The sequence below is a fragment of the Salmo trutta genome, chromosome 28 (genome assembly GCF_901001165.1).
Source record: "Salmo trutta chromosome 28, fSalTru1.1, whole genome shotgun sequence".
Classification (NCBI taxonomy): Eukaryota; Metazoa; Chordata; class Actinopteri; order Salmoniformes; family Salmonidae; genus Salmo; species Salmo trutta.
The window spans coordinates 10,783,810-10,811,425 of record NC_042984.1 but is presented as its reverse complement, the minus strand read 5'-3'; the positions used below and the strand labels follow the sequence as shown (position 1 = coordinate 10,811,425).

General features: G+C 46.5%; 1 protein-coding gene across 1 annotated transcript; it reads right to left on the bottom strand.

Moving 5' to 3' along the window:
• LOC115166467 (signal transducer and activator of transcription 6) lies at positions 1-27,616 on the bottom strand. Its single transcript, XM_075074261.1, is given in 11 exon segments — positions 1-28; positions 5,296-5,426; positions 8,576-8,695; positions 10,324-10,408; positions 11,461-11,630; positions 12,598-12,622; positions 16,791-16,939; positions 24,052-24,059; positions 24,118-24,217; positions 24,301-24,357; positions 27,461-27,616. Coding segments are annotated over 11 exon segments (1,029 nt in total).

The following is a 27,616-nucleotide window of genomic DNA, read 5'->3' as shown; positions in this document are numbered from 1 at the left end:
TCAGGCCAGGTTGTCCTGGGGCATGGTCCTCCAGGAGGGTAGAGAGAGAGTGAGAGAGAGGGCAGAATTATAGGGAGCATACCTAAGATCACACAAGATACCAGTTTTTGACGACTGACCCTAGCCCCCCGGCACATAGACTGTTATAAATGATCATGTGTAATAAAAGGAAAGGAATGTTTAATGTTTAATTTTTATGATAAAGATCAGCGTAACTTTAAGCTATTCTCTCGTACCAGTCAGCTGCACACTTCAATGTAATTTCCAAGCTTACTCTTACATGGAGAAATGGAGGAAATTGAGCTGTGCACATTGATGTTATCACCAACAATTTTAGTAAGTTGACAAACAACTGAAATAACCGAAGAACACAGAGTTCTGTATTATCTCAAAGTCTGAGCCGACCAAATGTGTAAAAATCAAGCTTTGCCTGTATGGCTGTAGGCCTTAGTAAGGAAGAGGCAGGCCAGGCTCAGAATGAACTCGATGGGTGGTGGGTCGTTGTATCTCTATTGTGGTCTGTGCGTTCTGCCCCCCCCCCACCCCCCCTGACCAGTCCTGCATTGGTAAGCCCTCTATTGTGGGTGTAAGCCTGTTTTACAGGGATGGGGTTAAAACCTGCTAGCGTGGGGAATTTATTTTCTATCACCTACCTCTCTGCTTCAGACTGCTGACACCAACACAACCAATCAATCCACAGCCCCTCTTTCTACCATCCAACCCATATAGCTCACTACCATCTATCTAATACTGTTTCGCCTGGCTATTTTAAGATTAATGCACTAGCTGTGGGTCGCTCTGGATGTGAGCGTCTGCTGAATGGCTGAATTGTAATGGAAATCTAGTGCTGTGTATATCATGGTATGTTGTTTCCTGTTTGGACCACAGGAAGAGTAACCTTTGCCTTGGCAACAGCTAATTGGGGATCCTAATAAGTACTAAATCTACCCCAGACCTGCTACTGTGTGGTAGAATCACACACTACAGCATACAGAAGCCTAGACCATCTCCTTCTCTCCGCAATACCAGCTCCGAGCTAACTCACAGGCACTACACAGTGGTAGAAACACTCATTACAACAAGGGTTGCAAAATTCCAGGAACGTTCCAGAAATCTTGGTTGGAGGATTCCGGATCTTCTGCCTATCACGTCTTGATTTTGGGAATCCCCCAACGTCATTGTTAGATCTATGAATTTGAATTCAGCACTTAGGGCTCCCGAGTGGCGCAGCGTTCTAAGGCACTGCATCTCAGTGCTAGAGGTGTCACTACAGACCCTGGTTTGATCCCGGGCTGTATTACAACCGGCCGTGATCAGGAGTCCCATAGAGCGGCGCACAATTGGTCCAGCGTCGTCTGGGCTAGGGGAGGGTTGGCCGGGGTAGGGGAGGGTTGGTAGGGGAGGGTTGGCCGGGGTAGGGGTGGGTTGGCCAGGGTAGGGGAGGGGAGGGTTGTCCGGGGTAGGGGTGGGGTTGGCCGGGGTAGGGGAGGGTTGGCCGGGGTAGGGGCAGGTTGGCCGGGGTAGGGGAGGGTTTGCCGGGGTAGGGGAGGGTTGGCCGGGCTAGGGGAGGGTTGGCCAGGGTAGGGCGGGTTGGCCGGGGTAGGCCCTCATTGTAAAATAAGAATTTGTTCTTAACTGACTGGCCTAGTTAAATAAAGGTTAAATAAAACATTTTAAATAAATGACGTGTAGAAACTAAAGGTTTGCATATTTGCTGTGTCAGTAATTTTCCTCATAGTTGTTTTCATTGGTTTCGTATATTGTCATCATAAGTAATGCGGGATAATCAACAAGGGGCTCTGGAAAATAATGAACGATGTGGAAGGTGTGTTCCATGGCGCGTTAACAGGGTGGACATGACCTTCCATGGAGTTGCATTATTTTCTATAGAACGCATAGAGCCCTGTTGATTATCTTTTATACCATGGCTATAATTTAACACATTTACTGCTAGAAATGTGTTAATTTTCAGGTAGAAATGTGTTCATTTGCAGGTAGAAATGTGTTAATTTGCAGGTAGAAATGGGTGCATTTGCAGGTAGAAATGTGTGCATTTGCAGGTAGAAATGTGTTCATTTGCAGGTAGAAATGTGTTCAACATCTACTGAAGTAGCTAGAAAGTTTTTGTTTTCTTGCAGCTTATTTGTGGAACAATCTTCAAACTGTTCTTAAATGTGATGTTCTGGTGCCTCTAGGGTAATTCAGAACGCTGACTGAGGACCTTTTTACTGATGAATGTGTTTGTTCTTTATGACCATGTTTTTCTTTCTGCTTGCATTTATATTTCGATGTGTGTATTTTCTGTAATTTCTGTAATTCAGGGCTCATCTGTTAAAGAGACCGTGGTCTCAGTATGACTCCCTGATTAAATAAATACACTGAACGTGTCACGGGTGTCGTAGGGATTAGACCAAAACGCAGCGGGAACGTGTAAACTCATCTTCTTATTTTATTCAAGAAGGAAAACAAAAGAAACACGTATACCAAAAACAACAAACGACACTAAACAGTCCCGTCAGGTGCACGAACACAAAACAGGAAACAACTACCCACAAATTGTCACATCCTGGCCAGTAGAGGGAGCAATTGGATTAGTTTTGGTCAGGATGTGGCAGGGTTTTTGTGTGTGTGAATGGTTGTGTTGGTGATTAGGACTCCCAATTGAAGGCAGGTGTGTTGAGTTGCCTTTGATTGGGAGTCCTATATAGGAGTGTGTGTTTTTCTTTGGGGTTGTGGGTAATTGTTTCTTGTTTAGTGTGGTTGCACCTGACAGGACTGTTGGCTGTCAGTTTTCTCAGTTTGTTTTTGTTATAGTGTTCTTTCTATTAAATTCAAGATGACGAACACTAACTCTGCTGCATTTTGGTCCTTTTCTGAAGACAGCTGTGACAGAATTACCCACCAAACCAGGACCAAGCAGCAGAGGAACGAGGAGGAAGGATGGACGTGGACAGAGCTAAGGAGGAGCGTTTCCAGGGCGATGGAAGAGTTTAGTAAACTCGAGAGGCAGCCCCAATAATGTTTTTGGGGGGGGCACAAGGGCAGTTTTGCGGGGCAAGAATGGAGCCCCAGGCCAGCTCCCCGCACTAGCATGGAGGTGCGTGTCTCCAGGCTGGCACGTCCAGTACCAGCCCCACGCATCAGGCATCTAGTGTGTCAGCCCAGCCTTGCCAGTCAGGAGTCGCCAGAGCTGCCTGCCAGTCAGGAGTCGCCAGAGCTGCCTGCCAGTCAGGAGTCGCCAGAGCTGCCTGCCAGTCAGGAGTCGCCAGAGCTGCCCGACTGCCCGGAGATGCCAGAGCGGCCCGACTGCCCGGAGATGCCAGAGCGGCCCGACTGCCCGGAGATCCCAGAGCGGCCCGACTGCCCGGAGATCCCAGAGCGGCCCGACTGCCCGGGTCTGCCAGAGCGGCCCGACTGCCCGGGTCTGCCAGAGCGGCCCGACTGCCCGGGTCTGCCAGAGCGGCCCGACTGCCCGGGTCTGCCAAAGCGGCCCGCCTGTCCTCCGGGTCTACCAGAGCGGCCCGCCTGTCCTCCGGGTCTACCAGAGCGGCCCGCCTGTCCTCCGGGTCTACCAGAGCGGCCCGCCTGTCCTCCGGGTCTACCAGAGCGGCCCGCCTGTCCTCCGGGTCTACCAGAGTGGCCCGCCTGTCCTCCGGCCCAGCCGGAGTGGCCCGCCTGTCCTCTGGCCCAGCCCGAGTGGCCCGCCTGTCCTCCGGCCCAGCCCGAGTGGCCCGCCTGTCCTCCGGCCCAGCCCGAGTGGCCCGCCTGTCCTCCGGCCCAGCCCGAGTGGTCCGTCTGCCAGGGTCAGCCCGAGTGGCCCGTCTGCCCGGCGCAGCTATCGGCACCACCGAAGTGGGCAACGCCGAAGGTGGAGAGAGGTCCACGTCCCGCACCTGAGCCACCTCCAGGATAGGTGGGTTGGGGAGGGAGGGTGTAGCACAGTGCCGTCGTTGACGGCAGCCACCCTCCCTTCCCTCCCTTATTGTTTAGGGGTTATTGTTTATTGGTTTTGTTGGGGTGTTGGGAATTTTTTGTTGTGTTTTCTTTTTGTAAGGTGCATTACGGAGTCTGCACCTTGAGGGGGGGGGGGGGTACTGTCACATCCTGACCAGCAGAGGGAGCAATTTGATTAGTTTTGGTCAGGATGTGGCAGGGTTTTTGTGTGTGTGAATGGTTGTGTTGGTGATTAGGACTCCCAATTGAAGGCAGGTGTGTTGAGTTGCCTTTGATTGGGAGTCCTATATAGGAGTGTGTGTTTTTCTTTGGGGTTGTGGGTAATTGTTTCTTGTTTAGTGTGGTTGCACCTGACAGGACTGTTGGCTGTCAGTTTTCTCAGTTTGTTTTTGTTATAGTGTTCTTTCTATTAAATTCAAGATGACGAACACTAACTCTGCTGCATTTTGGTCCTTTCCTGAAGACAGCTGTGACACAAATTCCATAGAAAAAACACCCCTCTTAAATAGGACCTTCAATTAGAAGCAACGAGGAGCAGCTGCTTCCAATTGAAGGTCAACCCAATAAACACCACATAGAAATATACATACTAGAACCAACATAGAAATAGACTAACAAGAACATAGCCCAACAAACCCCGAAACACTCTAAACAAACACCCCCTGCCACGCCCTGACCAAACTACAATAACAAACAACCTATTTTACTGGTCAGGACGTGACAGAATGTACAAAACATCTTCCCATGACAGACTGACCAGGTGAAAGCTATGATCCCTTACTGATGTCACTTGTTAAATCCACTTCAATCAGTGTAGATGAAGGGGAGGAGACAGGTTAAAGAAGGATTTTTAAACCTTGAGACAATTAAGACATGGATTGTGCATGTGTGCCATTCAGAGGGTGAATGGGCAAGACAAAATATTTAAGTGCCTTTGAACGGGGTATGGTAGTAGGTGCCATGTTCACCGGTTTGTGTCAAGAACTGCAACGCTGCTGGGTTTTTCACACTCAACAGTTTCCCGTGTGTATCAAGAATGGTCCACCATCCAAAGGACATTCAGCCAATTTGACACAACTGTGGGAAGCATTGGCGTCAACATGGGCCAGCATCCATGTGGAACGCTTTCGACACCTTGTAGAGTCCATGCCCCAACGAATTGAGGCGGTTCAGAGGGCAAAAAGGGGGTGCAACTCAATATTAGGAAGATGTTCTTAATGTCTTCCTCCAAGTCTCTTTTGGTAGACGGTAGAATATTCTGGATCTTCTGGCCCCCTGAGAGAGAGAGAGAGAGAGAGAGAGAGAGAGAGACAGAGAGAGAGAGAAGACAGATAGACAGACAGAAACAGAGGTAATGAGCTTGAGAGATAGGCAGTCACTGGTTCAAAGAAAGTACAGTCCCAAATGATGGTTGCTAGGGCATTGTTATCCTGACTCCCATTAACTATCACCATCATGGGAGCAGAGATCATCTGCAATCGCACAGAGATCTACAATCACACAGAGATCATCAACATGTCAGTACAGCCATACTATTCACTGATCAACAAGACAACTGCTCTCACAGTGTCCATTGATGATCTAAACTATGCTTCTGTGTGTAAGGAGTTATACGAAGTGGCAGATGACAAGTCTGGTTGCATATCTCAGACCTTCTGTGCTATAATATTACTATTGCTAAGACGTTAACCGATAACAAATGTACTGCCAAGTTACCCAAAAGTGAGGTCTAAGCAGTCATGTCAAATGACATTACACAGGCCAATGGGCGAGACCAGAGAAAGAGCGTAGAAAAAGTCCAATACTTTATTGCCATACCTTACAGAAAAAAAGGTATTGGTATGTCATTCGAGCTTTGACATGCAGTCTTGGTTTACTGCTCTCTCCTCGTCTGACCACGTGTTCTCGCACACCCCGAGAGCATCTGGCCAGCGGGGTGGTGGCACTGGAATCCTCACCTCTCCCAAGTGGACATTCTCTCTTTCTCCCCTGACCCATCTGTCTATCGCCTCCTTTGAATTCCATGCTGTCACAATCACTAGCCCATTCAAGCTTAACATCCTTACCATTTATCGCTCTCCAGGTTCCCTTGGAGAGTTCATCAATGAGCTTGACGCCTTGATAAGTTCCTTTCCTGAGGATGGCTCACCCCTCACAGTTCTGGGTGACTTTAACCTCCCCACGTCTACCTTTGACTCTTTTCTCTCTGCCTCCTTCTTTCCACTCCTCTCCTCTTTTGACCTCACCCTCTCACCGTCCCCCCCTACTCACAAGGCAGGCAATACACTTGACCTCATCTTCACTAGATGCTGTTCTTCTACTAATCTCACTGCAACTCCCCTCCAAGTCTCCGATCACTACCTTGTATCCTTTTCCCTCTCGCTCTCCTCCAACACTACTCACTCTGCCCCTACTCAGATGGTATTGCGCCGTCGCAACCTTCGCTCTCTCTCTCCTGCTACTCTCTCCTCTTCCATCCTATCATCTCTTCCCTCTGCTCAATCCTTCTTCAACCAATCTCCTGATTCTGCCTCCTCAACCCTCCTCTCCTCCCTTTCTGCATCCTTTGACTCTCTATGTCCCCTATCCTCCCGACCGGCTTGGTCCTCCCCTCCTGCTCCGTGGCTTGACGACTCATTGCGAGCTCACAGAACAGGGCTCCGGGCAGCCGAGCGGAAATGGAGGAAAACTAGCCTCCCTGCGGACCTGGCATCTTTTCACTCCCTCCTCTCTACATTTTCCTCCTCTGTTTCTGCTGCTAAAGCCACTTTCTACCACTCTAACTTCCAAGCATCTGCCTCTAACCCTAGGAAGCTCTTTGCCACCTTCTCCTCTCTCCTGAATCGTCCCCCCCCCCCCTCTGCGGATGACTTCGTCAACCATTTTGAAAAGAAGGTCGACGACATCCGATCCTCGTTTGTTAAGTCAAACGACACCGCTGGTCCTGCTCACACTGCCCTACCCTATGCTTTGACCTCTTTCTCCCCTCTCTCTCCAGATGAAATCTTGCATCTTGTGACGGCCGGCCGCCCAACAACCTGCCCGCTTGACCCTATCCCCTCCTCTCTTTTCCAGACCATTTCCGGAGACCTTCTCCCTTACCTCACCTCGCTCATCAACTCATCCTTGACCGCTGGCTACGTCCCTTCCGTCTTCAAGAAAGCGAGAGTTGCACCCCTTCTCAAAAAACCTACACTCAATCCCTCCGATGTCAACAACTACAGACCAGTATCCCTTCTTTCTTTTCTCTCCAAAACTCTTGAACGTGCCGTCCTTGGCCAGCTCTCCTGCTATCTCTCTCAGAATGACCTTCTCGATCCAAATCAGTCAGGTTTCAAGGCTGGTCATTCAACTGAGACTGCTCTTCTCTGTGTCACGGAGGCTCTCCGCACTGCTAAAGCTAACTCTCTCTCCTCTGCTCTCATCCTTCTAGACCTATCTGCTGCCTTTGATACTGTGAACCATCAGATCCTCCTCTCCACCCTCTCCGAGTTGGGTATCTCCGGCGCGGCTCACTCTTGGATTGCGTCCTACCTGACAGGTTGCTCCTACCAGGTGGCGTGGCGAGAATCCGTCTCCGCACTACGTGCTCTCACCACTGGTGTCCCCCAGGGCTCAGTTCTAGGCCCTCTCGCTATACACCAAGTCACTTGGCTCTGTCATATCCTCACATGGTCTCTCCAATCATTGCTACGCAGACGACACACAATTAATCTTCTCCTTTCCCCCTTCTGATAACCAGGTGGCGAATCGCATCTCTGCATGTCTGGCAGACATATCAGTGTGGATGACGGATCACCACCTCAAGCTGAACCTCGGCAAGACGGAGCTGCTCTTCCTCCCGGGGAAGGACTGCCTGTTCCATGATCTCGCCATCACGGTGGACAACTCCATTGTGTCCTCCTCCCAGAGTGCTAAGAGCCTTGGCGTGACCCTGGACAACACCCTGTCGTTCTCCGCTAACATGAAGGTGGTGACCCGATCCTGTAGGTTCCTGCTATACAACATTCGCAGAGTACGACCCTGCCTTACACAGGAAGCGGCGCAGGTCCTAATCCAGGCACTTGTCATCTCCCGTCTGGATTACTGCAACTCCCTGTTGGCGGGGCTCCCTGCTTGTGCCATTAAACCCCTACAACTCATCCAGAACGCCGCAGCCCGTCTGGTGTTCAACCTTCCGAAGTTCTCTCACGTCACCCCGCTCCTCCGCACACTCCACTGGCTTCCAGTTGAAGCTCGCATCTGCTACAAGACCATGGTGCTTGCCTACGGAGCTGTGAGGGGAACGGCACCTCCGTACCTTCAGGCTCTGATCAGGCCCTACACCCAAACAAGGGCACTGCGTTCATCCACCTCTGTTCTGCTGGCCCCCCTACCTCTGCGGAAGCACAGTTCCCACTCAGCCCAGTCAAAACTGTTCGCTGCTCTGGCACCCCAATGGTGGAACAAGCTCCCTTACGATGCCAGGACAGCGGAGTCAATCACCACCTTCCGTAGACACCTGAAACCCCACCTCTTTAAGGAATACCTGGATATGCACCAATTTGTAAGTCGCTCTGGATAAGAGCGTCTGCTAAATGACGTAAATGTAAATGTAAATGAGGTGAGAAGGAGAGCTGACCTGTATTCTGTAGGGAGTATCACAGCCAGTGATGCTGATTTCTGTGGTGAAGAAGAGAGCAAACTCCTATGTCACAGACTCCGACACCTTTCTGTCAGCTCTCTTGATCTTCTTTATAGACTGGAGGAAACGACAGAACAAGATAGATGACTTTATGAAGATTATAGACTGTAGGAAAATACAGAACAAAATATATGACTTTATGAAGACCATAGACAGGAGGAAACAACAGAACAAGATAGATGACTTTATAAAATGTATTTTTTTTTCATCACAAATTCAGAATTGTACATAAGAATTGGACTTCCTTTATTCTTACAATTCCTTATGACATCTGGAAATTCATGGAAGGATTTACATAAGGACATCTCTCCCAAATCTGGTTGATTAAAAAACCATCCATGCACATAAACTCAGCAAAAAAAGAAACGTCCATTTTTCAGGACCCTGTCTTTCAAAGATAATTCATAAAAATGGCATGAGGCATGAGGACTGCAGATGTGGCCAGGGCAATAAATTGCAACGCCCATACTGTGAGACGCCTAAGACAGCGCTACAGGGAGACAGGACGAACAGCTGATCATCCTCGCAGTGGCAGACCACGTGTAACACCTGCACAGGATCGGTACATCCGAACATCACACCTGAGGGACAGGTACAGGATGGCAACTGTCCGAGTTACACCATGAACGCACAATCCCTCCATCAGTGCTCAGACTGTCCGCAATAGGCTGAGAGAGACTGGACTGAGGGCCTGTAGGCCTGTTGTAAGACAGGTCCTCACCAGACATCACCGGCAACAACATCGCCTATGGGAACAAACCCACTGTCGCTGGACCAGACAGGACTGGCAAAAAGTGCTCTTCACTGACGAGTCGTGGTTTTGTCTCACTAGAGGTGATGGTTGGATTCGCGTTTATTGTCGACGGAATGACCGTTACACCGAGGCCTGTACTCTGGAGCGGGATCGATTTCGAGGTGGAGGGTCCGTCATGGTCTGGGGCGGTGTGTCGCAGCATCATCGGACTGAGCTTGTTGTCATTGCAGGCAATCTCAACGCTGTGCGTTACAGGGATGTCTACACCTGTTGTATTCGGCGCACGTGACAAATACATTTTGATTTGATTTTGAAGACATCCTCCTCCCTCATGTGGTACCCTTCCTCCAGGTTCATCCTGACATGACCCTCCAGCATGAAAATGCCACCAGCCATACTGCTTGTTCTGTGCGTGATTTCCTGCAAGACAGGAATGTCAGTGTTCTGCCATGACCAGCGAAGAGCCCGGATCTCAATCCCATTGAGCATGTCTGGAACCTGTTGGATCGGAGGGTGAGGGCTAGGGCCATTCCCCCCCAGAAATGTCCAAGAACTTGCAGGTGCCTTGGTGGAAGAGTGGGGCAACATCTCACAGAAAGAACTGGCAAATCTGGTGCAGTCCATGAGGAGAAGATGCACTGTAGTGCTTAATGCAGCTGGTGGCCACATCAGATACTGACTGTTACTTTTGATTTTGACCCCCCCTTTGTTCAGGGACACATTATTACATTTCTGTTAGTCACATGTCTGTGGAACTTGTTCAGTTTATGTCTCAGTTGTTGAATCTTGTTATGTTCATACAAATATTTACACATGTTAAGTTTGCTGAAAATAAACGCAGTTGACAGTGAGAGGATGTTTCTTTTTTTGCTGAGTTTATGACATTAAAGGAACCTGACAGACATGGTAAAAACCTGGTTGCAGTACATACCATATTCCGGAAGGTGGCACATGTGCTCTTACTGGAGGTGTGTTCCAAAATGGCTGTGTTATTGATCAACTCGCCAACATTCTGACTGGAATAGTCAAAACAAAACACTTATTTAAACACTTGAAGGCCTACAGTCTAATGGTGAGTGATATCCATGTCTGTTGTACATTAGGCCTACTGCTTTCTGTACCACTATAGATAGCTAAAAGGAAGTTGCTCACAGAAATGTGCTAATCAGATTGTGAGAAGAAAGACTCTTCTTTGGCCATTTTATGAACATGGGTTTACTATCTAGGCCTATGGTAATGTCTTGAGTATAGATATTTGTATGCATTTGATCTAAGGCTGCGTTTACACAGCCAGACCAATTCTGATCTTTTTTTCTACTAATTGGTCTTTTGACCAGTCACATCAGATCTTTTCACATCAGATATTTTTCAGAGCTGATCTGATTGGTCAAAAGACCAATTAGTGAACAAAAATATCAAAATTAGGCTGCCTGTCTAAACACAGCCTAAGTGACTGAGCGGGCTAGATGCAAATAAGTATTAGAGTAGTCCAAATGCTAGCAGGCATATGTAAACAAAGCGATAGCCTTACATTGGTCTGAGGAAGCTAACCCTCTAAATCCCCGATTCCCCCTGATGATAACTGATGTAAGACATTTTGCACATTTGCCTGGAGCTTTAACGGACCAATTCACCTGCTTTTCTCTAGCTTCTGTTCACAAACAATGTCATGGAGTTCCTTGGTCCAGTACGATAATACTTCATGTCTCATAGTTCAGCAAGACAGTAGCGATTGCTAACATAACCGTCCATTCACCACAGTGTTTTTTAACCTTTGATTCGGTGATGGAAACTGTCCTCAACATCACAGAAGGAAGGACCATAACGTGCTGGTCGGCAGGTAGCCTATCGGTTAAGAGCGTTGGGTCAGTAACTGAAAAGGTCACTGCTTCGAATCCCCAAGCCAACTAGGTGAAAATCTGTCTATGTGCCCTGGAACACCTTAACTGTAATTGCTCGTGTAAATAGCTCTGGATAAATTACTAAAATGTAAAATGTAAATGGTCTGCAACACAAGAAAGACTGTAGCTTGCCTGTCCCTTGAGAAGCACTCCGCTACATCACTGACCTGGGTACGGTGCCTAGCTGTCTGAGGTTCCTAGCCTGGGCCTCTGTGATGATCTGAGCCTTGATGAGGACTGGTTTCCCGGGTGCATCTTTTCCCCCCAGCAGGTAGCGCACCGTGGTGGAGAACTTAGACTGGGTCTTAATCACCTGGGGAGGCTGCTTGTCTACCATCAAATCAAATAAAATGTTATTGGTCACATACACATGGTTAGCAGATGTTAATGCGAGTGTAGCGAAATGCTTGTGCTTCTAGTTCAGACCGTGCAGTAATATCTAACAAGTAATCTAACAATTTCACAACAACTACCTTATACACACACAAGTATAAAGGAATGAGTAAGAATATGTACATAAAAATATATGGATGAGCGATGGCCGTGCGGTGTAGGCAAGATGCAGTAGATGGTATAGAGTACAGTATGTACATATGAGATGAGTAATGTAGGGTATGTAAACATTATATAAAGTGGCATTGCTTGAAGTGACTAGTGATACATTTATTACATCAAATTTTTCCATTATTAAAGTGGCTAGAGATTTGAGTCAGTATATTGGCAGCAGCCACTCAATGTTAGTGATGGCTGTTTAACAGTCTGATGGCCTTGAGATATAAGCTGTTTTTCAGTCTCTCGGTCCCAACTTTGATGCACCTGTACTGACCTCACCTTCTGGATGATAGCGGGGTGAACAGGCAGTGGCTCGGGTGGTTGTTATCCTTGATGATCTTTTTGGCCTTCCTGTGACATCGGGTGGTGTAGGTGTCCTGGAGGGCAGGTAGTTTGCTCCCGGTGATGCGTTGTGCAGATCTCACTACCCTCTGGAGAGCCCTGCGGTTGTGGGCGGAGCAGTTGCCGTACCAGGCGGTGATACAGCCCGACAGGATGCTCTCGATTGTGCATCTGTAAAAGTTTGTGAGTGTTTTCAGTGACAAGCCAAATTTCTTCAGCCTCCTGAGGTTGAAGAGGCGCTGTTGTGCCTTCTTCACCACGCTGTCTGTATGGGTGGACCATTTCAGTTTGTCCGTGATGTGTATGCCAAGGAACTTAAAATGTTCCACCTTCTCCACTACTGTCCCGTCGATGTGGATAGGGGGGTGCTCCCTCTGCTGTTTCCTGAAGTCCACGATCATCTCCTTTGTTTTGTTGACGTTGAGTGTGAGGGAGCTGCAACCATAGAAATATAATTACTAGAACGATCAATGCGTCTGTGATGGGTGGACTGCCAGCCACATTGTCCCCTATCAGAGAACTGCAACCATAGAAATAGAATTACTAGAACGATCAATGCGTCTGTGATGAGTGGACTGGCAGCCATATTGTCTCCCATCAGAGAGTTACAACAGGAGAGGAAACATGACTTAATACTAGTGAGTAAGTACAGTGCTGGTATGTCCACACTACTAAAGGTTTCTATGGTAATGGGGTTCTTGTCTGTGTAAACATAGTAGATTCTAAGTATTCCTAAAAATGAAAATAACACCGTAACAATGACAACAACAATATGACTTAGACATAACGCTAAGTGTTAGAGAGGCCCCTCCCACTGGGCACAAACTGGTTGAATCAACGTTGTTTCTAAGTCATAAAAAGAAATCTATGCAATGATGACGTTGAATCAAAGAGGAAAACTGATTATATTCGCAAAAAGGTCATCAATGTAAAGGAATTCCGGAAATGTTTGTCATTTTCCATCCAAATGTTACTTAAATCTGATGACATGGTTCGAATGTTTGTCATTTTCCATCCAAATGTTACTTAAATCTGATGACATGGTTCAAATGTTTGTCATTTTCCATCCAAATGTTACTTAAATCTGATGACATGATTCAAATGTTTGTCATTTTCCATCCAAATGTTACTTAAATCTGATGACATGGTTCAAATGTTTGTCATTTTCCATCCAAATGTTACTTAAATCTGATGACATGGTTCGAAAGTTTGTTGATTTCCATCCAAATGTTACTTAAATCTGATGACTTGGTTCGAATGTTTGTTGATTTCACATTGAATTCACGTTAGTTGACAACTCAAGCAAATGTAAATCAAAACTAGATGTTGAACTGACGTCTCTGTCCAGTGGGCTGTCTGACAGGAATGTCGTAAGAGTCAGTGACTGACGTAGATTCCCAGAAGGGACTACAAACACATGTTTTGTTTTCAAACTGAAGACATTTCAATGAAGGCAAATTCGTTTTCTAATACATAATTAACAAATTAGATAACTACCCAACATATGAAGAAAACACTAAACTGTTTTAATAAGCCTACAGTTTGGGTTAAACGAACAGTCAATGAGGGATAACTTCAGTGTCACTGACTAAGATAAGATTTTCTTGTCTGGTTCCACATACATTTGATTAGCATCTTTAGAACACACTACAGGACATACAATACAACATAGAACATATGAAACAAATGAAGGACAGGGGACTTTTCAGCGGACTATAAAAGTGATTGACATCATTGAACTAACAGTGTTCCCTATACTTTATACAGTGAGCTTCAAAAGTATTGGGACAGTGACCAATTTTTGACGTTGTTTTGGCTGTATACTCCAACACTTTAGATTTGAAATGATACAATGACTATGAGGTTAAAGTGCAGACTGTCAGCTTTAATTTGAGGGTATTTTCATCCATATCGGGTGAACCGAACTAGTCCCCCCATTTGAGAACAATATGTTTCTCAACACTTCTACATTAAAATGGATGTTACTATGATTACGGATAATCCTGAATGGATGGTGAATAATAATGAGTGAGAACACAGGAATGTCAGGACGTGAAATGCTAACGTTCCCTGTTATTGTAATGGTGAGAGGTTAGAATGTCTTGGGGGTATGATATTTATGCGTCTCTTTCTCACCTCTAACGATTCATTATTCACGATTCATTCAGGACTATCCGTAATCATGGTAGCATCCACATTAATGTACAAGTGTTTAGAAACATATCATATTCTTGTTTACAATAAAAGTGACTCAAAAATGACACAATACATTATTTAGCATTAATTTCTATTGGGCACAAAATAATCTGAAACACAACCAAAACAAACCGCAAATGCATCCAACACATTTGTAGAGTTACAAGCTTGATGTAGTCATTGCATGGTAGGAATATGGGACCAAATACAACATTTTTGAGTACTTTATTACACATAAGTGAATTTGTCCCAATATTTTTGGTCCCCTAAAATGAACAAAAAGGGAGGGAGAGAGAGAGAACATTTGTGAGTATAATGTTTACTGTTAATTTTTGGTTTATTTCACTTTTGTTTATTATCTATTTCACTTGCTTGGCAATGTAAACGTATGTTTCTCATGCCAATAAAGCCCCTTAAATTGAAATTGAAATTAAAATTGAGAGAGAGATAAATGTCAGAAGGTCACAAAGCACTGTCACGCTTCAAATCATATATCTACAAACATAGACAAATGTTTATTTGTTTCATAAGTGATAGGCCCAACCAGTCATTCATATAGGATTAACCTTTACAGGCAGTTTGCAAAAAAGGCTCTAAAATTCAAACGCGATACGGGTGGACTGAGCATTTGCTTAAACAATCTGAAAGTGAAGCCTTCATTTGCATGTGCTTAACCTTAGGCTTTAGCTTTAAAATAGTGGTTCTATTTGGATGGATAGAGATTGGTATGAGTGCGCATGGCGGTGTGTTCGGGGAGGTAGGACGTGTCTAGGCTGGTGGGCATGTCATGTGTCTGCATGGACAAGGGCTCAGTATGTGAGTAAATCTCTATGTATATGCAGGGCTGCTGTTGTTATGCATATGTGACCCAGGGCTCTGCTCTCTACGCCCGCATTGATGTTGACTGTGACATGTATAAATTGTAATATCTTTCCTGTCCGATCTTGTCCAGCCATCTTGTCTCAAGAGGACCACAATGGAAATAAGTCCCAGACTTTATTGTGTGTTGTCCTCGATGATTTTATTCATGTGCATGTATGGCTTTTTCAAGTTTTATGTGTGCTTGTTTTTAAAATGGTTGAATTAATAAACTAAACTAATAAAATATTATAAAAAAAGAAATAGAAGTTGGTCATTCAAATGGTTTGGGAGGCAGCAACATTGTGTGATAATAATTACAACAGGGGGCTGGTGACGGGAGGACGGCTCATAACAATGGCTGAAATGGAGTGAATGGACTGGTATCAACCACATGGAAACATGTTTGATGTGTTCAATACCATTCCATTTAATCCATTCCAGACATTATTATGAGCCAATCCTCCCCAATTATGATGACTACATAATATCAAAGTAGAAGGAACATGAACCAGGACATATTACCAGGACATATCAGGACATATCAGGACATAATACCAGGACATAATACCAGGACATATCAGGACATAATAACAGGACATAATATCAGGACGTAATATCAGGACATAACATCAGGACGTAATACCAGGACGTAATATCAGGACGTAATACCCGTACGTAATATCAGGACGTAATACCAGGACGTAATACCAGGACATAATATCAGGACGTAATACCAGGACGTACTACCAGGACGTAATACCAGGACGTAATATCAGGACGTAATACCAGGACGTAATACCAGGACGTAATATCAGGACGTAACATCAGGACGTAATACCAGGACGTAATACCAGGACATAATATCAGGACGTAATACCAGTACGTAATACCAGGACTTAATACCAGGACATAATATCAGGACGTAACATCAGGACGTAACATCAGGACGTAATACCAGGACGTAACACAAGGACGTAATAAGAGGAAGTAATACCAGGACATAATACAGGACATAATACCAGGATGTAATACCAGGACGTAATACCAGGACATAATAAGAGGATGTAATACCAGGACGTAATACAGGACATAATAAGAGGATGTAATACCAGGACATATCAGGACATAATACAGGACATAATACCAGGATGTAATACCAGGACGTAATACAGGACATAATACAGGACATAATACCAGGACATATCAGGACTTAATACCAGGACGTGATACAAGGATGTGATACCAGGACGTGATACAAGGATGTGATACCAGGACATGATATACCAGGATGTAATATGGCATGGCAGGGAGCCTAGTGGTTAGAGCGTTAGACAAGTAACTGAAAAGTTGCAAGATCATATCCCCGAGCTGACAAGGTAAATATCTGTCATTCTGCCCCTGAACAAGAAAGTTAACCCACTGTTCCTAGGCTGTCATTGAAAATAAGAATTTGTTCTTAACTGACTTGCCTAGTTAAATAAAGGTAAAAAAAATATCCCAAACCAGGGATATGTTTTCTCTGTCCTGCTGCTGCAGAGGGCCTCACCATGTCTGCAGAGGACTACGGTTGTCATCACAGGGGTGTCCTATAGTAGCTTGATGCTGTTCCCACCTCCAGGCTTTGATCCTGCTGATCAGACGAGACTGACACTTCTCCAGACTAGACACTGCCTCCTGGAGCAGCTGAACTCGCTTCTACACACACACACACAGTTGAGTTTGCAGAGAGAGTTATGCACAGTGAGGTAAACAGTTTATACAGTACAGGAAAACACTGGCCTTAGAGAGGTAAACATTTCATGCTGTTTGGGGAGGGGCCAAAAGGCTAGGGCCGGGACGTGTGTACGCATGATGCGTTCATATTTTTTTGGGCCCCCACCCCCATCAAGGTTGCCCATCCCTGATTTAGACCCTCCGACCATCGACAGACAGACAAACATAGTTTAGACCCTCCTGCCATCGACAGACAGACAAACATAGTTTAGACCCTCCGACCATCGACAAACAGACAAACATAGTTTAGACCCTCCGGCCATCGACAGACAGACAAACATAGTTTAGACCCTCCTGCCATTGACAGACAGACAAACATAGTTTAGACCCTCCTGCCATTGACAGACAGACAAACATACTTTAGACCCTCCGGCCATTGACAGAGAGACAAACATACTTTAGACCCTCCGGCCATTGACAGAGAGACAAACATACTTTAGACCCTCCGGCCATCGACAGACAGACAAACATAGTTTAGACCCTCCTGCCATTGACAGCGAGACAAACATACTTTAGACCCTCCGGCCATTGTTACTCATTGTGTAGTTATTCCTTGTGTTTTTATTTTTTTTGTCTCTCTGCATTGTTAGGAAGTAAGTATTTCAATGTTAGTCTAAAACCTGTTGTTTTGTTTTACTTTCTGTCTGCTAAGGTCATCAGGCAACAATGTAGTCAATGTATCCTGGTGATATAAAACGACTATTAAAAAGTTATGGTTGGAAACAATCTTTGGCTAAAAAATACATAAATTAGACAGTGGAACATCAGTTTCATGTGAATTCACCTAATCTTGATTCCCTGATGATTTCATGGTGATTCCATATGAACTCTGCTACATCAAGTTGGCTCTAGCATCGACAGTGTCGAATCTGGAATGGGATGTGGCCTTGGGCCAGTTCGTCATAACATTTACCCAGATATTAAAAAGTACCGTGTCATGTCAGATTCTGTTGCTCCCTTCATGATTTGTATCAGCTGCCAGAGCAGCTGACCGATCACTCCACCTGTACATAGCCCATCAGTAAATAGCCCACCCAACTACCTCATCCCATATTGTTATTTATTTTTGCTCTTTTGCACCCCAGTATCCCTACTTGCACATCATCATCTGTACATCTATCACTCCAGTGATTATGCTAAATTGTAATTATTTCGCCACTATTGGGCTTTTTATTGCCTTACCTCCCTAATCTTACCACATTTGCACACACTGTACAGTCGTGGCCAAAAGTTTTGAGAATGACACAAATATTAATTTCCACAAAGTTTGCTGCTTCAGTGTCTTTAGATATTTTTGTCAGATGTTACTATGGAATACTGAAGTATAATTACAAGAATTTCATAAGTGCTTTTATTGACAATTACATGATGTTGATGCAAAGAGTCAATATTTGCAGTGTTGACCCTTCTTTTTCAAGACCTCTGCAATCCTCCCTGGCATGCTGTCAATTAACTTCTGGGCCACATCCTGACTGATGGCAGCCCATTCTTGCATAATCAATGATTGGAGTTTGTCAGAATTTGTGGGGTTTTGTGTGTCCACCCGCCTCTTGAGGATTGACCACAAGTTCTCAATGGGATTAAGGTCTGAGGAATTTCCTGGCCATGGACCCAAAATATCTATGTTTTGTTCCCCGAGCCATTTAGTTATCACTTTTGCCTTATGGCAAGGTGCTCCATCATGCTGGAAAAGGCATTGTTCATCACCAATCTGTTCCTGGATGGGTGGGAGAAGTTGATCTCGGAGGATGTGTTGGTACCATTCTTTATTCATGGCTGTGTTCTTAGGCAAAATTGTGAGTGAGCTGTTGGCATGACACAGGACTGATGGTAGCGCTCACCTTGTCATCTACGGACAAGCTTTTTTCCGGATGCCCCAAACAATCGGAAAGGGGATTCATCAGAGAAAATGACTTTACCCCTGTCCTCAGCAGTCCAATCCCTGTACCTTTTGCAGAATATCAGTCTGTCCCTGAAGTTTTTCCTGGAGAGAAGTGGCTTCTTTGCTGCCCTTCTTGACACTAGGTCATCCTCCAAAGTCTTCGCCTCACTGTGCGTGCAGATGCACTCACATCTTCCTGCTGCCATTCCTGAGCAAGCTCTGTACTGGTGGTGCCCCGATCCCGCACCTGAATCAACTTCAGGAGACGGTCCTGGCGCTTGCTGGACTTCCTTGGGCACCCTGAAGCCTTCTGCAGAAATGCAGTAGAAATGTTTTTTGGGGATTCAGTTCATTGGCATGGCAAAAAGGGACTTTGCAATTAATTGCAATTCATCTGATCACTCTTCATAACATTCTAGAGTATATGCAAATTGCCATCATACAAACTGAGGCAGCAGACTTTGTGAAAATGTATATTTGTGTCATTCTCAAAACTTTTGGCCACGACTGTATATAGATTTTTTGATTATGTTATTGACTGTACGTTTGTTTATCCCATGTGTAACTCTGTGTTGTTGTTTTTGTTGAACTGCTTTGCTTTATCTTGGCCAGGTCGCAGTTGTAAATCATTACATTTACATTACATTTAAGTCATTTAGCAGACGCTCTTATCCAGAGCGACTTACAAATTGGTGCATTCACCTTAAGATATCCAGTGGAACAACCACTTTACAATAGTGCATCTAAATCTTTTGGGGGGGGGGGGGGGGGTTAGAAGGATTACTTTATCCTATCCCAGGTATTCCTTAAAGAGGTGGGGTTTCAGGTGTCTCCGGAAGGTGGTGATTGACTCCGCTGTCCTGGCGTCGTGAGGGAGCTTGTTCCACCATTGGGGTGCCAGAGCAGCGAACAGTTTTGACTGGGCTGAGCAGGAACTGTGCTTCCTCAGAGGTAGGGGGGCCAGCAGGCCAGAGGTGGATGAACGCAGTGCCCTTGTTTGGGTGTAGGGCCTGATCAGAGCCTGAAGGTACGGAGGTGCCGTTCCCCTCACAGCTCCGTAGGCAAGCACCATGGACTTGTAGCGGATGCGAGCTTCAACTGGAAGCCAGTGGAGAGAGCGGAGGAGCGGGGTGACGTGAGAGAACTTGGGAAGGTTGAACAACAGACGGGCTGCGGCGTTCTGGATGAGTTGTAGGGGTTTAATGGCACAGGCAGGGAGCCCAGACAACAGCGAGTTGCAGTAATCCAGACGGGAGATGACAAGTGCCTGGACTAGGACCTGCGCCGCTTCCTGTGTGAGGCAGGGTCGTACTCTGTGAATGTTGTAGAGCATGAACCTACAGGATCGGGTCACCGCCTTGATGTTAGTGGAGAACGACAGGGTGTTGTCCAGGGTCACGCCAAGGTTCTTAGCACTCTGGGAGGAGGACAAAAGGGAGTTGTCAACCGTGATGGTGAGATCATGGAACGGGCAGTCCTTCCCCGGGAGGAGGAGCAGCTCCGTCTTGCCGAGGTTCAGCTTGAGGTGGTGAGCCGTCATCCACACTGATATGTCTGCCAGACATGAGATGCGATTCGCCACCTGGTTATCAGAAGGGGGAAAGAAGAAGATTAATTGTGTGTCGTCTGCGTAGCAATGATAGGAGAGACCATGTGAGGATATGACCGAGCCAAGTGACTTGGTGTATAGTGAGAATAGGAGAGGGCCTAGAACAGAGCCCTGGGGGACACCAGTGGTGAGAGCACGTGGTGCGGAGACAGATTCTCGCCACGCCACCTGGTAGGAGTGACCTGTCAGGTAGGACGCAATCCAAGCGTGGGCCGCGCCGGAGATGCCCAGCTCGGAGAGGGTGGAGAGGAGGATCTGATGGTTCACGGTATCAAAGGCAGCAGATAGGTCTAGAAGGATGAGAGCAGAGGAGAGAGAGTTAGGTTTAGCAGTGCGGAGAGCCTCCGTGACACAGAGAAGAGCAGTCTCAGTTGAATGCCCAGTCTTGAAACCTGACTGATTAGGATCAAGAAGGTCATTCTGAGAGAGATAGCAGGAGAGCTGGCCAAGGACGGCACGTTCAAGAGTTTTGGAGAGAAAAGAAAGAAGGGATACTGGTCTGTAGTTGTTGATATCGGAGGGATCGAGTGTAGGTTTTTTGAGAAGGGGTGCAACTCTCGCTCTCTTGAAGACGGAAGGGACGTAGCCAGCGGTCAAGGATGAGTTGATGAGCGAGGTGAGGTAGGGGAGAAGGTCTCCGGAAATGGTCTGGAGAAGAGAGGAGGGGATAGGGTCAAGTGGGCAGGTTGTTGTGCGGCCGGCCGTCACGAGACGTGAGATTTCATCTGGAGAGAGAGGGGAGAAAGAGGTCAAAGCACAGGGTAGGGCAGTGTGAGCAGGACCAGCGGTGTCGTTTGGCTTAGCAAACGAGGATCGGATGTCATCAGCCTTCTTTTCAAAATGGTTGACGAAGTCATCCGCAGAGAGAGAGGAGGGGGGGGAGGGGGAGGAGGATTCAGGAGGGAGGAGAAGGTAGCAAAGAGCTTCCTAGGGTTAGAGGCAGATGCTTGGAATTTAGAGTGGTAGAAAGTGGCTTTAGCAGCAGAGACAGAAGAGGAAAATGTAGAGAGGAGGGCGTGAAAGGATGCCAGGTCCGCAGGGAGGCGAGTTTTCCTCCATTTCCGCTCGGCTGCCCGGAGCCCTGTTCTGTGAGCTCGCAGTGAGTCGTCGAGCCACGGCACAGGAGTGGAGGACCGAGCCGGCCTGGAGGATAGGGGACAGAGAAAATCGAAGGATGCAGAAAGGGAGGAGAGGAGGGTTGAGGAGGCAGAATCAGGAGATAGGTTGGAGGAGGTTTGAGCAGAGGGAAGAGATGATAGGATGGAAGAGGAGAGAGTAGCGGGAGAGAGAGAGCGAAGGTTGGGACGGCGCAATACCATCTGAGTAGGGGCAGAGTGAGAAGTGTTGGATGAGAGCGAGAGGGAAAAGGATACAAGGTAGTGGTCGGAGACTTGGAGGGGAGTTGCAATGAGATTAGTGGAAGAACAGCATCTAGTAAAGATGAGGTCAAGCGTATTGCCTGCCTTGTGAGTAGGGGGGAAGGTGAGAGGGTGAGGTCAAAGGAGGAGAGGAGTGGAAAGAAGGAGGCAGAGAGGAATGAGTCAAAGGTAGACGTGGGGAGGTTAAAGTCACCCAGAACTGTGAGAGGTGAGCCATCCTCAGGGAAGGAACTTATCAAGCTCATTGATGAACTCTCCAAGGGAACCTGGAGGGCGATAAATGATAAGGATGTTAAGCTTGAAAGGGCTGGTAACTGTGACAGCATGGAATTCAAATGAGGAGATAGACAGATGGGTAAGGGGAGAAAGAGAGAATGTCCACTTGGGAGAGATGAGGATACCAGTGCCACCACCCCGCTGGCTCGATGCTCTAGGGGTATGCGAGAACACGTAGGCAGACGAGGAGAGAGCAGTAGGAGTAGCAGTGTTATCTGTGGTAATCCATGTTTCCGTCAGCGCCAGGAAGTCTAGGGACTGGAGGGTAGCATAGGCTGAGATGAACTCAGCCTTGTTGGCCGCAGACCGGCAGTTCCAGAGGCTGCCGGAGACCTGGAACTCCACGTGGGTCGTGCGCGCTGGGAGCACCAGGTTAGAGTGGCAGCGGCCACGCGGTGTGAAGCGTTTGTATGGCCTGTGCAGAGGGGAGAGAACAGGGATAGCCAGACACATAGTTGACAAGCTACAGAAGAGGCTACGCTAATGCAAAGGAGATTGGAATGACAAGTGGACTACACGTCTCGAATGTTCAGAAAGTTAAGCTTACGTTGCGAAAATCTTATTGACTAAAATGACGAAAATGCTAGCTAACTAACACAACACTACACTAATCAAGTCGTTCCGTTGTAATGTAATAGTTTCTACAGTGCTGCTAGTCGGTAGAGGTTGGCTATTATACAAAAGCAACTTTGTAGCTAGCTAACATAACATAACACTAATCAAGACGTTCCTTTGTAACGTATTTAGTTTCTACAATGCTGCTCGCCGGTAATAGTTGGCTGGGTATGGAACAATGGCTTCGCGGGGGACGGAAATAGCTGGCTAGCTAACGTAGCTAGCCTCGATAATTACTAAACTACACAATTATCAAGCTATGACAAAGACAGCTATGTAGCTAGCTAGCTAACACTGCACTAGTCAAATCGTTCCGTTGTAATGTAATAGTTTCTACAGTGCTGCTAGTCGGTAGAGGTTGGCTATTATACAAAAGCAACTTTGTAGCTAGCTAACATAACATAACACTAATCAAGACGTTCCTTTGTAACGCATTTAGTTTCTACAATGCTGCTCGTCGGTAATAGTTGGCTGGGTATGGAACAATGGCGTCGCGGGGGATGGAAATAGCTGGCTAGCTAACCTAGCTATTACTAAACTACACAATTATCAAGCTATGACAAAGACAGCTATGTAGCTAGCTAGCTAACACTGCACTAGTCAAATCGTTCCGTTGTAATGTATTAGTATCTACAGCGCTGCTAGTCGGTAACGGTTGGCTAGCTAGCGGTGTTGACTAGCTAGCAGCTAGCAGCCAGCAGTGTTGACTACGTTAGGAGGACGGAAAAAAAAATAGCTGGCCTCGATAATTACTCTAATTACTCTAAACTACACAAATATCTTTGATAGCTAAGAAAAAAATGTTCAGATCAAACAAACCAAACCGTTGTAATGTAAAGAAATGTAATATTACCTGTGGAGTGAAGCGAAGTGCGACTGCTCGCTCCGGACCGGAAGCAAATAAGTAAATAAGTAAATGACAACTTGTTCTCAACTGGCCTATCTGGTTAAATAAAGGTGAAATAAAAACAAAATAAAATATAAAGTATAGGTTCTGGTAAGACTGTGACGCTAGCCATGGCACGGTTGTGGGTTCAATTCCAACAGGGATCACACACACAGAAAATGGATGCACTCTGCACAATGTTTTTGGATAAGAGCATATGCTGAGTGGCATTTAGGGACGCATGACTAATGAAAATGCTACTTAAGTGGAAGTTAGGATTTGCTCCTCCAGACAGTGACCCCCAGCCATCTCTCACCCTGCATGCTCATAGTTCTGCCTCTCCCATAGCTATTTGCTACTCGTGTTAGCATTACGGCTAAGTCTGACATGTTTTGCTATGGGGATATGCTAATTGTTCACATCTTAGTAATAGGTGTCTTTGATATTGCTCACCCTGCATGGACTCACAGTTCTGCTTCTTCCAGTTGTGCTCCTCCTGCAGCTGGTGGATCTGCTGTCTGCAGTTCTGGATCTCTAGCACCTTGAGCAGCAGCTACGGAGAGAGTAGACTGTTAGAGTAGTGGGGGAAGACTATGTTAGCCCGCTGAGTTAAAGCATAGTCTCTGTTACACCTACCGCGCTGCTGAGCAGCTCCCACTCCTTCCTCAGGACTTCTCTGACAGTCAGAAACAGCTGAAGGTGGGGGTTGTGCTTACAGCCCAACACCGTGCAGGACGTTTGGCATTTGCCAGAGAACACCAAGATTGGCAAATTCGCCACTGGCGCCCTGTGCTCTTCACAGATGAAGCAGGTTCACACTGAGCACATGTGACAGAAGTGACAGAGTCTGGAGACGCCGTGGAGAACGTTCTGCTGCCTGCAACATCCTCCAGCATGACCGGTTTGGCGGTGGGTCAGTCATGGTGTGGGGTGGCATTTCTTTGGGGGGCTGCACAACCCTCCATGTGCTCGCCAGAGGTAGCCTGACTGCCATTAGATTCCCGAGATGAGATCCTCAAACCCCTTGTGAGACCATATGCTGGTGCGGTTGGCCCTGGGTTCCTCCTAATGCAAGACAATGCTAGACCTCATGTGGCTGGAGTGTGTCAGCAGTTCCTGCAAGAGGAAGGCATTGATGCTATGGACTGGCCCGCCCGTAACCCAGACCTGAATCCAGTTGAGCACATCTGGGACATCATGTCTCGCTCCATCCACCAACGCCACGTTGCACCACAGTCTGTCCAGGAGTTGGCGGATGCTTTAGTCTAGGCCTGGGAGGAGATCCCTCAGGAGACCATCCACCACCTCATCAGGAGCATGCCCAGGCGTTGTAGGGAGGTCATACAGGCACGTGGAGTCCACACACACTACTGAGCCTCATTTTGACTTGTTTTAAGGACATTACATCAAAGTTGGATCAGCCTGTAGTGTGGTTTTCCACTTGAATTTTGAGTGTGACTCCAAATCCAGACCTCCATGGGTTGATAAATTGGATTTCCATTGATTATTTTTGTGTGATTATGTTGTCAGCACATTCAACTATGTAAAGAAAAAAGTATTTAATACGATTATTTCATTAATTCAGAGGTTCCCTTTATTTTTTTGAGCAGTATATATATATAGACAGACAGACAGACAGACAGACAGACAGACAGACAGACAGACAGACAGACAGACAGACAGACAGACAGACAGACAGACAGACAGACAGACAGACAGACAGACAGACAGACAGACGCATACATACTCTGGAAGACAGGCATAGATCTCATCAATCACTAGACCACATAGTGGAAGCCAATATTACTGAGGGCAACTTTACTTAAATCTACTTTTGTTTCTCTGTTGCAGTGTACCTTAATTAATACCATGCATGGCAGTTAAATATACTGTATGTGACTGTCCTGTGGGAATAAAGGGGCTCTTTTCAAGAGAGCCCTGCATATCAGAACCAATTGAAATAGTAGGCCCTGCGTAGACCTATGTACTCTACCAGTAGACTTGAGGAGTATCCCTACAGTAGTCCTACTGTACCAGCTTTGAGTTGGCCAAATGTAACAGTCCTGGTTAGGCCCTGTAACAGTCCTGGTTAGGTCCTGTAACAGTCCTGGTTAGGCCCTGTAACAGTCCTGGTTAGGCCCTGTAACAGTCCTGGTTAGGCCCTGTAACAGTCCTGGTTAGGTCCTGTAACAGTCCTGGTTAGGCCCTGTAACAGTCCTGGTTAGGTCCTGTAACAGTCCTGGTTAGGTCCTGTACCAGTCCTAGTTAGGCCCTGTAACAGTCCTGGTTAGGCCCTGTAACAGTCCTGGTTAGGCCCTGTAAATGTCCTGGTTAGGCCCTGTAACAGTCCTGGTTAGGCCCTGTAAAAGTCCTGGTTAGGCCCTGTAACAGTCCTGGTTAGGCCCTGTAACAGTCCTGGTTAGGCCCTGTAACAGTCCTGGTTAGGCCCTGTAAAAGTCCTGGTTAGGCCCTGTAACAGTCCTGGTTAGGCCCTGTAACAGTCCTGGTTAGGCCCTGTAAAAGTCCTGCTTAGGCCCTGTAACAGTCCTGGTTAGGCCCTGTAAATGTCCTGGTTAGGCCCTGTAACAGTCCTGGTTAGGCCCTGTAACAGTCCTGGTTAGGCCATGTAAAAGTCCTGGTTAGGCCCTGTAACAGTCCTGGGTTGGTCCTACAGCAGGGGTGGGTGAGACATTGAATGGGCCATAAGCAAGCTGGTCCTGGGGCTCTGTTCACAAACAGGCCACAGGACAGCAACAGAATTATTCCCAACCAAATCATGAGAAAACAAAAATATAATTCCTTGACACATTGGAAAGAATTAACAAAAAAACAGAGCAAACTAGAGTGCTATTTGGCCCTAAACAGAGAGTACACAGTGGCAAAATATCTGACCATTGTGACTGACCCAAACTTAATTATGGAAAGCTTTGACTATGTATAGAGTACAGACTCAGTGAGCATAGCCTTGCTATTGAGAAAAACCGCCGTAGGCAGACCTGGCTCTCAAGAGAAGACAGGCTATGTGCACACTGCCCACAAAATGAGGTGGAAACTGACCTGCACTTCCTGACCTTCTGCCAAATGTATGACCATATTAGAGACACATATTTCCCTCAGATTACACAGACCCACAAAGAATACGAAAACAAATTCAATTTTGATAAACTCCCATATCTACTGGGTGAAATACCACAGTGTGGCATCACAGCAGCAAGATTCGTGACCTGTTACCACAAGAAAAGGTCAGCCAGTGAAGAACAAACACCATTGTAAATACAACCAATATTTCTGTTTATTTATTTTCCCTTGTGTACTTTAACCATTTACACATAATATGAAATCTGTAATGTCTTTTATTCTTTTGGAACTTTCTGAGTGCAATGTTAACTGTAAAGTTGTATTGTTTATTTCACTTTTGCTTTTATCAAGTTCACTTGCTTTTGCAATGTTAACATATGTTTCCCATGCCAATAAAGCCCTTAAATTGAAATGTAATTAAGAGAGAGAAAGAGAGAGAGAGAGAGAGAGAGAGGGGGGGGGGTTGGTGGGTCGGAGGGAGGTAATAGAGAGAGAGGGTGGGTGAGAGAGAGGGAGGGATGGTGGAGGGAGGAGAGAGAGAGAAAGAGAGGGTGGGTGGGAGAGAGAGAGGGGGAGGGAGGTGAGAGTGGGGGAGGGCAGAGAGAGAGAGAGAGGGTGGGAGGGAGAGAAAGATGATTGGGATTTGTTTGTGCATCCACTTTTCCAGTTTTATTTGTGCCAGTTCACATTGTACGTGCTTGCTTGGGTGTGTGCCTACATGTATTCTTGCATGCTCGTCTGTCTCATACCATCTCTGCTCTTCGATCCAGTTGGCCAGGTAGCACCTCAAGGGGAAGGAGGGGGGATAGAGACGGTTGAGGGTCTGTGGGGCCAGATAGGCGATCAGCTGTTTCATCTGCATCCACTGTGCCAT